Raw genomic sequence first — 13,194 nt, 5'->3', positions numbered from 1 at the left:
TTATTACAGTATCCAGTGAAAAATAAACTAAATATAGAGTATCTACAGTGTAATATACTCTCAATAATATCATATATGTCTAAGACCATCCTGAGAATTCTGGCTGATCCAAGCAAAGCTGTCTTCTGGAGATTAGAGATGCTCAGATTGCAGTGGACTGCGTTGAGGTGTTTACGAAAGTTAATGGTGATAGTTCCTAATGCGCCTATCACCACAGGGACGATTGTGACCTTTCGTAAATTCCAGTTCTTCTTAATTTCTCTTTTTAGGTCTTGATATTTCAGTATCTTTTCTTATTCTCTATCCAGGATCCGGGTATCTCCTGGGACTGCAACGTCAATGATGGTTGCTGCGTTGGTTACCTTGTCTACCAGGAGGAGATCCGGTCTGCAGTGTTCGATAACGTGGTCCGACTGGACATGGAAGTCCCACAATATCTTGACTTTTTCGTTCTCCAGCACCTTCTCTGCCCGGTGTTCGTACCACCTTTTACTGCGTGGGAAGCCGTATTCCTTGCACAGACTCCAGTGCAATGCGGCAGCTACTTTGTCATGCCGACACTTATATTCTGTATGTGAAAGTTTTGGGCACCCATTCAGTATGTGGTCTATTGTCTCGTAATGATTTCTGCAGAGTCTGCAGAGGGGAGAAGAGCCAGGTGTTTTGTCAATCCTGTGCTTCACATAATTAGTCCTGAGTGCTTGGTCTTGGGCTGCTATCAACAATCCTTCTGTCTCCTTCTTCAAGTCTTGTTGAGTGAGCCAGTTCCAAGAGGTTAACGGGTCCGCTATACCCATCATCTGCCTTGGGAACTGTCCGTGCATCACTTTAGCAGTCCACTTCTCCTTGCGGATTTCCTCGCGTTGTGTTCGGTCGATATCTTTCTCTATCTCTTCACCCAAGAGTATCTTGTCTTTGACAAAGTAGTCCTTCAGAGCAATAAGTTCTGGGTCTCTACTTCTCACCACATAAGTGGTGAGTGCATTCTCCTCTCTCTTTACGACTTCCTCTATACTATGTAGCCCACGGCCACCCAGTTGACGGCTTACGTATAACCGATCAACATCTCCTTGGGGGTGGTGAGCTCCATTTATCCTCATCAGTTTCCTGGTCTTGACATCTAAGGCTTTGGTCTCTCCAGCATTCCATGAGAGAATTCCAGCTCCATATCTTATCACAGGTACAGCCCAGGTGTTAATTGCTTGTATACTATTCCTGCCATGAAGCTGGGATTTTAAAACCTTTTTAACTCTTCTGATATACTCTTTTGTAACCAGTGCTTTCATCTCTTTGTGTAGTATATCATTGGCTTCTAGTATTCCCAGATACTTATAGCCCTCGTCCTCCAACTCATGGATCTGTTCACCTGTGGGTAGGGAGATGCCTTCGAAAACGGCTCTTGCTCCCTTCTTCACCTTCACCACGGCACATTTCTCTAGCCCAAATTCCATTTTTATGTCACTGCTGAACTCTGCTGTGGTATTAACCAGTGTTTGCATTTCGTCTTCACTCTCGGCATACAACTTGAGGTCGTCCATGTATAGCCTATGCGACACTTTTGGTCCATCTTTTCTGTCCAGAGAATATCCTATATCATGCTTATTCAAAAGAATGGACAGGGGTATAAGACTAATGATAAAGTGAATAGGTGATACTGAGTCTCCTTGGAATAGACCTCTATTAATTTTAATTCTCCCAAGGGAAACTTTACCAAGCATCAGGTTAACATACGATTGTTTGAAGGAGGCTTCAAACAGGTCTATGATGGATGAAGAGATACCACACATGGTCAAACAAGACAGAATCCAGGAGTGTGGGACGCTATCATACGCCTTCTTGTAGTCTATAAACGTCATCTTCAGGTTCCGCTTCCTTCGTTTACAGTTCTTCAGAATGAGTTTGTCTATCATTAACTGTTCTTTACATCCTCTGCTCTTCTTCTTGCACCCTTTCTGCTCAGTGGGGAGGAGTTTTTGCTGGTCTAAATGGTTGTATATGGAATCTGAGATTAGACCAGTGAACAGTTTCCACATAGCTGATAAGCATGTGTAATAGGTCTGAAATTGCATGGGATGGGTCCTTTGGAGTGGTCCTTTATGAGCAGGTACGTGCGTCCCAATGTCATCCAGTCTGGGATATCAGCGTTGGTTAAGCAATTCATAAGTTGATCTGCAATCCTATTGTGGAGTTCTTTAAAGTGCTTTATCCAATAAGCATGCAGTCCGTCTGTACCAGGAGAGGACCAATTGGTCATTTTCTTCACTCTATCTGCAACCAGGGTGTTAGTTATAACGAACTGTCGCTGTTCATCTGCTGAGGCTAGTGCTGTTCTGACATCCGGTAACCATTCAGCATCACTGTTATGTTCAACCGGCTGCTCCCATATGTTCTTCCAGAACTTCAAACAAGAATCCTTGTCAGCCTCAGGGTGGGAGATATCCTGTTCTTCAGGGTTTGTTTGAAGGTTTCTGTAGAACTGCCTCTGGTTGTTTCCAAACAACTTGTTCTGGTGGTATCGTTCGCATCTTTTATTAAATCTCTTTATCTTAGCTGCTTTTGCACGAAGACGTTGCTTGAGCTCCTCAATGATGCATGATATACCCTTTTTCTTCAACAGGGGGTGACGTCTGTTGAGCCCTTCTAGTATTTTTTGTTTAAGGGTAATACCTTTCTTCTTCTCCTCAAGATAAGAGATGTCTTTCCTCACCTGGGTAATCTTATCTTCGATTCTTCTTATCCATAGCGGAGTTTTCCGCTTCTCTGCATTCTTATTTGCAGGTTTTTCATGAAGTCTTTCGCTGACTAAATGTGCTCCTGCAAGCAATAAAGTGTTGGTTTCAGTGATTGAAGAAGTAGGAATCTCTGCTATACATGAGTTGATGAGAGATGTTTCCTCCATAAGCTTCTTTCTGTTCACATGTCTCAGGGGCTTGGTTTCTATCACTGAAGGGTCTTCTAAGAGGGTTTTTAGCCGCTCAATGATTGCCTCCTTGTCAAAATCAGGTACCGTTGCGGTGGGGGTGAGTTCTTCGGCGGCAACAGTTGGGATAGTTTCATCCCTCAACGTCCTGATTGCTTGGGAGACTGTGGGTAAAGCTTGAGTTGTCGTTGTTGGAGCCTCTTCCACTACGCTAGGTGGAAGAGTACCTCGAATCTCCAGTAGTTCTATGTCTGAGAGGAGATTATTATTTCTGATTGACCTTGCTTGGTCTGCCAATCTTTGTTCTGTACAAGTGAAGAGTCCGGCATCATCCCACAGTGACCGGAGTCTCCTTCTGTAACCAGAGCGGGATGGTTGGCTCTGGTAATACAGCGTCATGAGCTGTATGTTGTCCTCCTTGCTCCACGTGTGACGAGTGGAAGTCTCAGTGCGAGCCTTCCTCTCACGGCGAGCTGGAGGGGCGATGTTAGGTTGTTGATCCTGCTCTGATCTGACCCATTAGTAGGGAGAGTAGGAGAGTTTGAAAAATTTGAGAGAGAATTCATATCATAACTGGGGGACTTGAAATACCCCCTAGAGAGTTGGCAGGGAAAACAGAGCACTGAGCGTTGCCCCGCGTCGCCCAGCTCCCCAGGTAGCTACCTCCTGGGTAGTAGACCCGTTAGTAACCATTTAACCCATGGCCACACATCCTTTTGTCACGAGTCCACAACTTAAGATTGGGGGACATCTGCGGGTCAGTCCATGCCCGGAAAGAAAACCACTAGGTGTCAATTGCACCTAGTCAAGAAACCAAGAGCTAGAGCAGAAGGATAAAAGATTTTCACCAACGAGAGGCAAGAAAGGGAATTAACCGGGGGACAAGTAAAAACAAAACAATGAAATATAATATACAATGAAATATAATAATATGATTACAATGTTATAATTATTCGAGTGTGCTGGGTATGGTAACATTATAGAAAGTAGTATTTCCAAAGGAATGATATTCTTTCAGTACCAGCAGTCTGTGCTGCTATGATATCGAATAAAAATCAGGAGATATATTATCTTAAAATCCTAAAATACTGCTGTCTCAGTTACAGATATTTTTCTTGGTTTTTCCATTTTGTGCTTTTTTTTTCTTTTTTTCTTTTTAACTTTTTTTTGTAATTTTCTTTTCTTTTTCCCTCCTAAACATGAATATTTAGCAAGTACAAAATCTCATGATAGCATTAAGTGATGTTGAGAAGGGACATAAGAGCCTGAGGTTCTGGTGGTCTACAGGTGTTTCACCAGCTGTTTGGTCAAGTTCTAGCCCGTTACTTGGACTAGTAACGGGGGAACTAACAGTGTTAATAGTTTAAACTTTGTGCTATAACTGAACCTCAGGAAGAAGACATCTGGCAATGCCAGGGAGTGAGTAGCTCTAGCCGGCAGCCATCCAATGGACTGCTGCCGTTACCGACCCCGGGGGTGCTGACCACGAGTATCAGCCTCGGACCCACTACTCACTAGCTCTGGTGTTCTGAGCGGGGGCCTTATTATTATTATTATTATACATTGTATACATAGCTGGCGGTTCATCCGCCCTGCGGACCACATAAAGGCTAGCTTATATAACATCGAGCCGAAAGTAACAGTACTTTCTTGACGAAAGTCAAATACAAGGAAATACTTTGGAAAAACCATAGTATATAGCTGACTTTGGCAAGGTAGTGTTGGTTATGTGCCTAACCTGGTGATTGGTGAACACAGTGGATATCCTTGCTGTACGGCTAGTTAAACAATAAATTGAAACTGTGGGGCTCCGTGCAGACCAACCTACCTGGGGCTAAAGCTCTAATATACAAAACCAATACATGGATTGGGTACCATGAATAGCATAATGAATAGAACAGTTCAAATTATTCAATTACCCAGCTACAACCACAAGTGACACCGATACTACAAATATTTATTGTTTGAAAAACCTACACTTAAGGGGGGGTTCACCCTGATTTTTTTGTGAAACTTGGTTTCAAGATAGTAGTTGACCAACAAACTAGAACCAGTGACCGAACTTTTGAGGGGGTCCCCGATTCCAACCGCCAAACGGTGCCCGCGGGGCAGCCACGCCCATATTTGGTTCAAATTAGGCCCAATTTAGCCAAATACCCTGAACATGCCCAAAACCCAGACTTAATGTGCTCTACTTGTAGCTAGTGGTCCCCTTGGCCTTCACAAGTATATGCATTTTCATCAAGATTGGGCAAAAAATGACTGAGTTATGAGCCAAAAACCATATGACCATATTTGGGCATATGCACCAAATTTGATCGATTTTGGCCCATAAATTGGTCAAATATCAATATTTTTGAATGAAACCAACTTTATATGAAAGGTGAGCTTATACTACACATTCTCTGTGATTATCAGCTCAGTATCTACCTAACTGTGGATTCTGTGTTCAAATAATCACAAAAAATGAACAAAATCGTCCATATTATCTCAGTATGCGATATTTGCAAAACTGATTTCGCTCAAAACAATAGAACTCAATAGGGTTTCAATATTTTTACATGAAATTTTCAGAATCAACGTAGAATCGCATTTCGACCTTATCTCTTGTATTGAAATTTTGAGTTAGGCCTTTAAAACAATTTGGCGGCCAAATTCTGAAAAATGCCTGGCAAATTTTGGAATTTGGCCGCCAAATTTTTTTAAAGATAAGGTCGAAATGCGATTCTACGTTGATTCTGAAAATTTCATGTAAAAATATTGAAACCCTATTGAGTTCTATTGTTTTGAGCAAAATCAGTTTTGCAAATATTGCGAACTGAGATATGGACGATTTTGTTCTTTCTTTGTGATTATTTGAACACAGAATCCACAGTTAGGTAGATACTGAGCTGATAATCATAGAGAATGTGTAGTATAAACTTACCTTTCATATAAAGTTGGTTTCATTCAAAAATATTGATATTTGACCAATTTATGGACCAAAATCGATCAAATTTGGTGCGTATGCCCAAATATGGTCATATGGTTTTTGGCTCATAACTCAGTCATTTTTTGCCCAATCTTGATGAAAATTCATATACTTATTCAGGGGACCACTAGCTACAAGTAGAGCACATTAAATCTGGGTTTTGGGCATGTTCAGGGTATTTGGCTAAATTGGGCCTAATTTGAACCAAATATGGGCGTGGCTGCCCCGCGGGCACCGTTTGGTGGTTGGGGTCGGGGACCCCCTCAAAAGTTCGGTCACCGGTTCTAGTTTGTTGGTCAACTGCTATCTCGAAACCAAGTTTCACAAAAAAATCAGGGTGAACCCCGGCCCCCCCCCCCCCCCCCCCCCCCCTTAATAGATTTGTGGTATTCTGATGTTATTATATTAATGCAGGGTTCATGTCTTAATGTATCTGTTCAAACTCAATACGTTTGTGAACAATGACAAAGCCAATTATTCTTGAAAGCTGTTTTGACAAGCATGAGAAGCAGCGAACCTATGATCGCCTGGTTTCTAGTAAGTAAATCGATTAATTGAGAACTTTTTGATTAGGCCAAGGATTAACTTAAATATCCGATTGGAAAACATCTATCCCTTAAAATGGAATTCAACATGTTATTTGTAAGTCAGTTTATTTATTTATGCGTTTTAAATCACAATCATTATTCTACAGGGGCAGAAAAGATTCGCGGTGTCAGCAAAGAAGTAAAGATAAAGACGCTTGAGAATTATTGGCCCTATCCACCCCATTCTGAAAAGACACACATTGATAAGCCAGATGAAACTGTCAAGGCCCTTCTCACTTGCAATAATTCTTTTTGGCATTCTAAAGTTCGAAGCGTACAAGAGGTAATCATGGAATAAATTATTGATAAAATTCTTTAAAAATTCTTAAATACAAATTTGAGCATAAACTAAGTTGATTTATGATGATAAAATTCTTTTAAAAAAAATTCTTTTTCAGCTGGAAATTGCTATGAATTACATTCATGATGGTCTCATGTTAGATGACTGCATTGACACCCTCGAGAGATGTGTTTCCATTTACACACACTGGTTGACCAAGTTGAAAGCATCTAACTTTAGATACAACGACAAGGCCTCTCTATCAACGTCTTATCATGGCTTACCAGAGTGGTTCTTTGAACACACTGAATCTATATTTAAAGCTATGCTAGGGGTGAGTTTTCATGGTTAAGTGTCTGACACAATTTAGAGACAATTTTGGTTTTAAAATTGTGTTACAAAATACTGACTTTTCAATCATATATAATGTTTTGGACACGAAGGGAAACACACATCGTAAGGCTTTTCAATCAGTGCGTGAAGTTTAATGTCCTACTATTGAACCTATTCTTTCTGCAGGATTTGGGGTTGTTGTTCAACATCTACCCTCATACTGCCCATGCAGAAACTAGGCATGGAGACAGAATCATCATACTTTTCAAGAGCATATTTGACACAATCGCTTTAGTTGGAGACATCCCCAAAGATGCTGGAGACGCATTAGTAAATATCATTTTAATTATATATTTTGCCTCAAAACTTTCCTTACAATCCAAAATTCTTATGCTAACTTTTTTTCGTATTTTCAATGATTGTCATTGAACAACATCGAACTGTTATGTGGACAAATTAAACTAAATTTTGATCGAAATATAATATTTTCATGCTAAGTTTCGCTTGAATGTAATAAACTTTAAAATTTATAAAACGAAACATGCTAGATAAAATGAAATGTTGAATTAATGAACAATTTTAACGTTTACAGAAAAGTGGTGAATCTATTGGAGATGATATCAATAGCAACTTGTGCAGGAAAAGTTTCCCTTGGCTATGGAGTAATATTCTGAAGGTATGTCATACAAAGATACAATATGTAAAATTTAACAAAATTTCTAGATCATTCATCGGAATCTACATTTTTGCTCGTAGATATTTTAAATCTTGTCAATTGCTCAACTAATTGAATGATATTTCTATTTTTACTCAACAAATGAACATTTCGTAGATGCTGTTGTACATAGTGGACCGATGGTTTTACACAGACGTACATCCAAACAGTGTTCCCAAAGTTGCTGAACAAGCAATTAAGCTGCTAATCAACGCTTTCATTGTTGCATCCCACGAGTAAGTAAGAGAAATAAAGAAGAACTTTTAACATTAAAATAAAGATTATGTCCTTTGTGGTTACTCAATTAGCTTCCTTCAAAATAACAAATTTAATTTTGTACAAGGTTTAAAATCTGATGTAAAAAGTTTTTACTGTTTAGGAGTTTTCCAGAGGTTGAGTTGTGGCAGGAGTTTGAGCTGCTTTGCAAAGGAATCATTCACATCGAGACGGTCTGCCGCGAGTGGAAAGTACATAATACATCTTTTCAGATTATATTCCGAATTAAATGACATAATATTGTAATATGTTACAACGGAGTCTCTTTAGAGATTCCGTCTCTAAAGAACATGTTCACAAACACCAGTATAAGCAATTCAATGTTGATTAGGTGTGGCCCCCAAAAATCGAATTTTAGAATTTTGGTGATGGAATCCTCGAACAAGTAGGTACAGTATACCATCTGCAAAGCAACAACTCTCAAATATAAAACACGGCGGTGGTATAAGACCCAACGTATGGGTACTGACTTTTGGCCCACCCTGTATTATCTAGACTATTAATCTAGACTATTAATCTAGACTATTAATCTAGACTATTAATCTAGACTAACTGTTATATAAGGCTAATGTAGTGGTTTCTTTCTATATGCTAATCTCAGCCAGAGTGTAAACTGATTGCAACTACACAGGCAATATGTGAGACCCTGACAGTCCACCACCTAAAGAGAATGTACGGCAGCCAACATTGTGGTTCAGAAGCCAGGAACACTTACATGATGCACGAGCACATGAAGTTGCCTTCTGTTAGTATGAAATAGACTTTTAGAGACCGGGAAATGGAAATATATTCACTCAATAATAACTCAGTTTTATCAGTGCCTTGTTTGTTGCAGATTCTTGTAGATTGCTATTTGTAGTTGCCATGGTAAATATCGTTATGACATTCCATTGCAACCGTCTCTAACCCCTCACAGATATTTGTTCAGATAATCTCCATGATGGAATATGAGAATCTCCTGCAATGTTGGGCACGATTTATCGTGCTGTTAGGTAACCCAGCAGAGTTGATGAACACCAACTCTCCAGTAAGGTGGTACCGAGTTGAGAGCAGCTGTAATAGCGCTGGTAAATACAAGAATAAAAACGTTATTGAAAAGAGAGAATTCTTGTGAGTCGGTCTGTTCTTTATCGGCCTGTTAACTTATTTATAAGTAGTTTATAAACTTATATAACTACTTCTATTCTTAAATAAATCGCTTTCAATAATTTCAAACATGATTTTACCTGAAATTTGTTACGATGATAAGATATATCTGACGATGTATTGCTAGATCAACTTTATCCTCAACTTTTAACGTATTATCTACCTCGCCCCTATTAACAACGTACTTCTACCCCAGGGTTGAGCAAGCCCGGCCTGCCTACCCAGCAGTCTGTCTGAAGATGATACAAGGAATAAGCTGCATGGTAAACACCATGCTCAAAGTAGGACTCCCCCACAACACTGAATACGACGGAGACAGACCAGAAAGTCCGGACAAACTTGCCGCATCACAAGCTCTCATGTTCAACAAAAGGCCTATATACGAGCAATACGCCTCCCCCGCGCACAGCGCACCTTCTAAACTAAACACCAGACAACACCGGGACGTTCCCCTGGACAGTAAACTCATACCCACTGGTAATAGTGTGCTGCGTCTGTTTGGAGAGTGGCTGTTTGACTGTACCGCTATTATTGGGACTATTGATCACAATCACCAGTTCTATGGAGCTAGCGCTGAGGCGTTGGGTACACTGTGCTACATCTTCTCTCATAATCGGAATAATGATCCCTTTGAAGAGACGTACATGATAAGGTTCGTTATTTTATTATTATACTTCTTAGTACGCCAACTGTAAGAGTATTGTAACTGATTACCCCAGTAACATTCATAACGAATGAATTGGTAGAATGGACTAATGAAGATAGTTTCATTCGTTTTGTAGTAGTTGTGAGACATTTCCTGACATTTATGTAGCTGAAAATATAGCTGATAATATAGCTGACAATATAGCTGATAATGTAGCTGATAATGTAGCTGATAATATAGCTGATAATGTAGCTGATAATGTAGCTGACAATATAGCTGACAATGTAGCTGACAATATAGCTGATAATGTAGCTGATAATGTAGCTGATGATGTAGCTGATAATGTAGCTGATAATGTAGCTGATAATGTAGCTGATAATGTAGCTGATAATGTAGCTGACAATGTAGCTGATAATGTAGCTAATAATGTAGCTGATAATGTAGCTGACAATGTAGCTGATAATGTAGCTGATAATGTAGCTGATAATGTAGCTGATAATGTAGCTGATAATGTAGCTGATAATGTAGCTGATAATGTAGCTGATAATGTAGCTGATAATGTAGCTGATAATGTAGCTGATAATATAGCTGATAATGTAGCTGAAAATATAGCTGACAATGTAGCTGACAATATAGCTGACAATGTAGCTGATAATGTAGCTGATAATATAGCTGATAATGTAGCTGATAATGTAGCTGATAATGTAGCTGATAATGTAGCTGACAATGTAGCTGATAATGTAGCTAATAATGTAGCTGATAATGTAGCTGACAATGTAGCTGATAATGTAGCTGATGATGTAGCTGATAATGTAGCTGATAATATAGCTGATAATGTAGCTGATAATATAGCTGATAATATAGCTGATAATGTAGCTGATAATATAGCTGACAATGTAACTGATAATGTAGCTGATAATGTAGCTGACAATGTAGCTGACAATGTAGCTGATAATGTAGCTGACAATATAGCTGATAATATAGCTGACAATGTAGCTGACAATGTAACTGATAATATAGCTGACAATAAGCTGATAATATAGCTGACAATGTAGCTGACAATGTAACTGATAATATAGCTGACAATATATAATATAGCTGACAATGTAGCTGACAATGTAACTGATAATATAGCTGACAATATAGCTGACAATATAGCTGACAATATAGCTGACAATATAGCTGACAATGTAGCTGATAATGTAGCTGACAATGTAGCTGACAATATAGCTGATAGTGTAACTGATAATATAGCTGACAGTGTAACTGATAATCCTCAGGTTCGTTATCAGACTGATGCAGGGACTGAAGTGCGGGAAGAGGCAGCTCGAGAGAGATAAACACGTTAAAGATAAAACTAATGATATTCTTGTTAAGATACTACAGCAGTCTGGGTCACTTTTTAAAGTGGATCTCCCTGGAATCAACGCTCTCGTGTCCAGTTACATCAGGTAAATTAATATATTATAATATATAATACTATAATAGTAATTAATATATTATAATAATATAGTCTGTGATTATAATTTATAAGTTAAAAATTACGTATACAATATGTTAAAGCGTAATCGAAATCAAAATTCTCAGTAATAATAATATAAGCTGTCGATATTTAACCGCTGGCAACTAAAAACTTTAATAATTATTCATTAATAACCTACTTTCTAAACTAACCACATATCTATTACTCCAGTATGATAGAACTAGTGCTGGGTAACCACGTGAACGATTTCTCAGCTAAGGAGCTAAGAAGGGATGCTATAGAGATCTTACTGTCTATAATCTGTTTACCTTTACGTTATCCAACTATCACACTAGAGGACCTAGAAGGTACTGTTTATTCTATCTAAGATAACTACATATTTATTGTAAAAATACAGGAACGATATTGTATTCAAACTGTGGAAAAATTCACTTTAAAGATTTTTATTGATCACTGGTTAAAAATTCAAGCATAACTGCGAAATTTCGGTCGAGGAAACGGCAGAAACGCTCCTCTTCAAAAAAATCTCTTTTTATATTCTGATGATTTTCCGTTTATCAAAGCTTTCTTTGGGAATAGAATTTTCAGTACCTCGATCGTGTCTTCTGTCATCCTCAGTGACCTTGTAAGATGATCATTCAAGAAAAATTGAGTCGAAACAGTGAAATTTGGGTCTAGTGGAAAGCTGAAATTCGAATATATCCTACCGGTAGGACATATTCAAAATATTCATTGCATCAAAGTTTCCTCCGGATGGACTACTTGAGGGACGAGTGGAGGAGGATGGACTACTTGAGGGACGAGTGGAGGAGGATGGACTACTTGAGGGACGAGTGGAGGAGGATGGACTACTTGAGGGACGAGTGGAGGAGGATGGACTACTTGAGGGACGAGTGGAGGAGGATGTACTACTTGAGGGACGAGTGGAGGAGGATGGACTACTTGAGGGACGAGTGGAGGAGGATGGACTACTTGAGGGACGAGTGGAGGAGGATGGACTACTTGAGGGACCAGTGGAGGAGGATGGACTACTTGAGGGACGAGTGGAGGAGGATGTACTACTTGAGGGACGAGTGGAGGAGGATGGACTACTTGAGGGACGAGTGGAGGAGGATGGACTACTTGAGGGACGAGTGGAGGAGGATGGACTACTTGAGGGACGAGTGGAGGAGGATGGACTACTTGAGGGACCAGTGGAGGAGGATGGACTACTTGAGGGACGAGTGGAGGAGGATGTACTACTTGAGGGACGAGTGGAGGCGGATGGACTACTTGAGGGACGAGTGGAGGAGGATGGACTACTTGAGGGACGAGTGGAGGAGGATGGACTACTTGAGGGACGAGTGGAGGAGGATGGACTACTTGAGGGACGAGTGGAGGAGGATGGACTACTTGAGGGACGAGTGGAGGAGGATGGACTACTTGAGGGACGAGTGGAGGAGGATGGACTACTTGAGGAAGGAGTGGAGGAGGATTTCAATAACAGTGGTTAGGTTGGGTAATATAAACTGCAATTCTTCTTCAAGAGATGAGCAACTAGGTTAACTTTGAAACCAATGTCTTATTTAAACGGAGTTGATCCGGATCAGAGGCATCAAAATACACAGAACAGATAACGAAGTCTTGTGTTTCCGCTACTTATTGATTTTATGCGATTTTTGATGTTTTGATTTAGGGTCAACAAAAGTAAAGATCATTTATTTTAGATTAATAGTTAATAGTTAATAGATTACAGTTAGGGTAGTTAAAATACAGTTACATGCATTGATTAATTAACAAAAAATTAAATGTGGACTTTTCACTAAATAACACAGTAACTCGTGGAAACCACTGCACC

At 39.6% G+C, this 13,194-nt stretch overlaps 2 protein-coding genes across 5 annotated transcripts in view; one reads left to right on the top strand and one right to left on the bottom strand.

Annotated features, from left to right (window-relative positions):
* Positions 1-293: 293 nt before the first annotated feature.
* Positions 294-3,632, bottom strand: LOC134821593 (uncharacterized). Its single transcript, XM_063832294.1, has 3 exons — positions 3,619-3,632; positions 2,298-3,431; positions 294-2,130 (listed from the first exon to the last, which is right to left on the bottom strand). The coding sequence occupies exons 1-3, from the start codon at positions 3,630-3,632 to the stop codon at positions 294-296; spliced, it is 2,985 nt and encodes a 994-aa protein (XP_063688364.1).
* Positions 3,633-6,289: 2,657 nt separating this feature from the next.
* Positions 6,290-13,194, top strand: part of LOC134821801 (ral GTPase-activating protein subunit beta-like) — a 35,109-nt gene continuing 28,204 nt past the window's right edge. For 2 of the 4 annotated variants that reach the window (XM_063832581.1, XM_063832580.1), the window contains exons 1-12: positions 6,302-6,428; positions 6,586-6,761; positions 6,877-7,092; positions 7,278-7,421; positions 7,684-7,767; positions 7,924-8,042; positions 8,186-8,273; positions 8,714-8,827; positions 8,999-9,192; positions 9,425-9,880; positions 11,155-11,325; positions 11,568-11,704. In XM_063832581.1, the coding sequence (XP_063688651.1) occupies positions 6,353-6,428; positions 6,586-6,761; positions 6,877-7,092; positions 7,278-7,421; positions 7,684-7,767; positions 7,924-8,042; positions 8,186-8,273; positions 8,714-8,827; positions 8,999-9,192; positions 9,425-9,880; positions 11,155-11,325; positions 11,568-11,704 (1,975 nt within the window). In that variant the 5' untranslated portion in view covers positions 6,302-6,352. Of the gene's footprint in view, positions 6,429-6,585; positions 6,762-6,876; positions 7,093-7,277; positions 7,422-7,683; positions 7,768-7,923; positions 8,043-8,185; positions 8,274-8,713; positions 8,828-8,998; positions 9,193-9,424; positions 9,881-11,154; positions 11,326-11,567; positions 11,705-13,194 lie in introns of all 4 variants that reach the window. The other 2 variants (XM_063832582.1, XM_063832583.1) reach the window with 2 other exon arrangements.

The sequence above is a fragment of the Bolinopsis microptera genome, chromosome 10 (genome assembly GCF_026151205.1).
Source record: "Bolinopsis microptera isolate Bmic1 chromosome 10, MBARI_Bmic_1.0, whole genome shotgun sequence".
NCBI classification, from domain to species: Eukaryota; Metazoa; Ctenophora; class Tentaculata; order Lobata; family Bolinopsidae; genus Bolinopsis; species Bolinopsis microptera.
The sequence above is the reverse complement of the archived record's forward strand: the minus strand, read 5'-3'. Positions and strand labels throughout refer to the sequence as shown.

Coding starts and splice junctions, on each gene's coding strand:
- LOC134821593 (XM_063832294.1), bottom strand. Junction 2,131..2,297: donor TCAGCAGATGAACAGCGACA/GTTCGTTATAAC, acceptor CTGATATCCCAG/ACTGGATGACATTGGGACGC.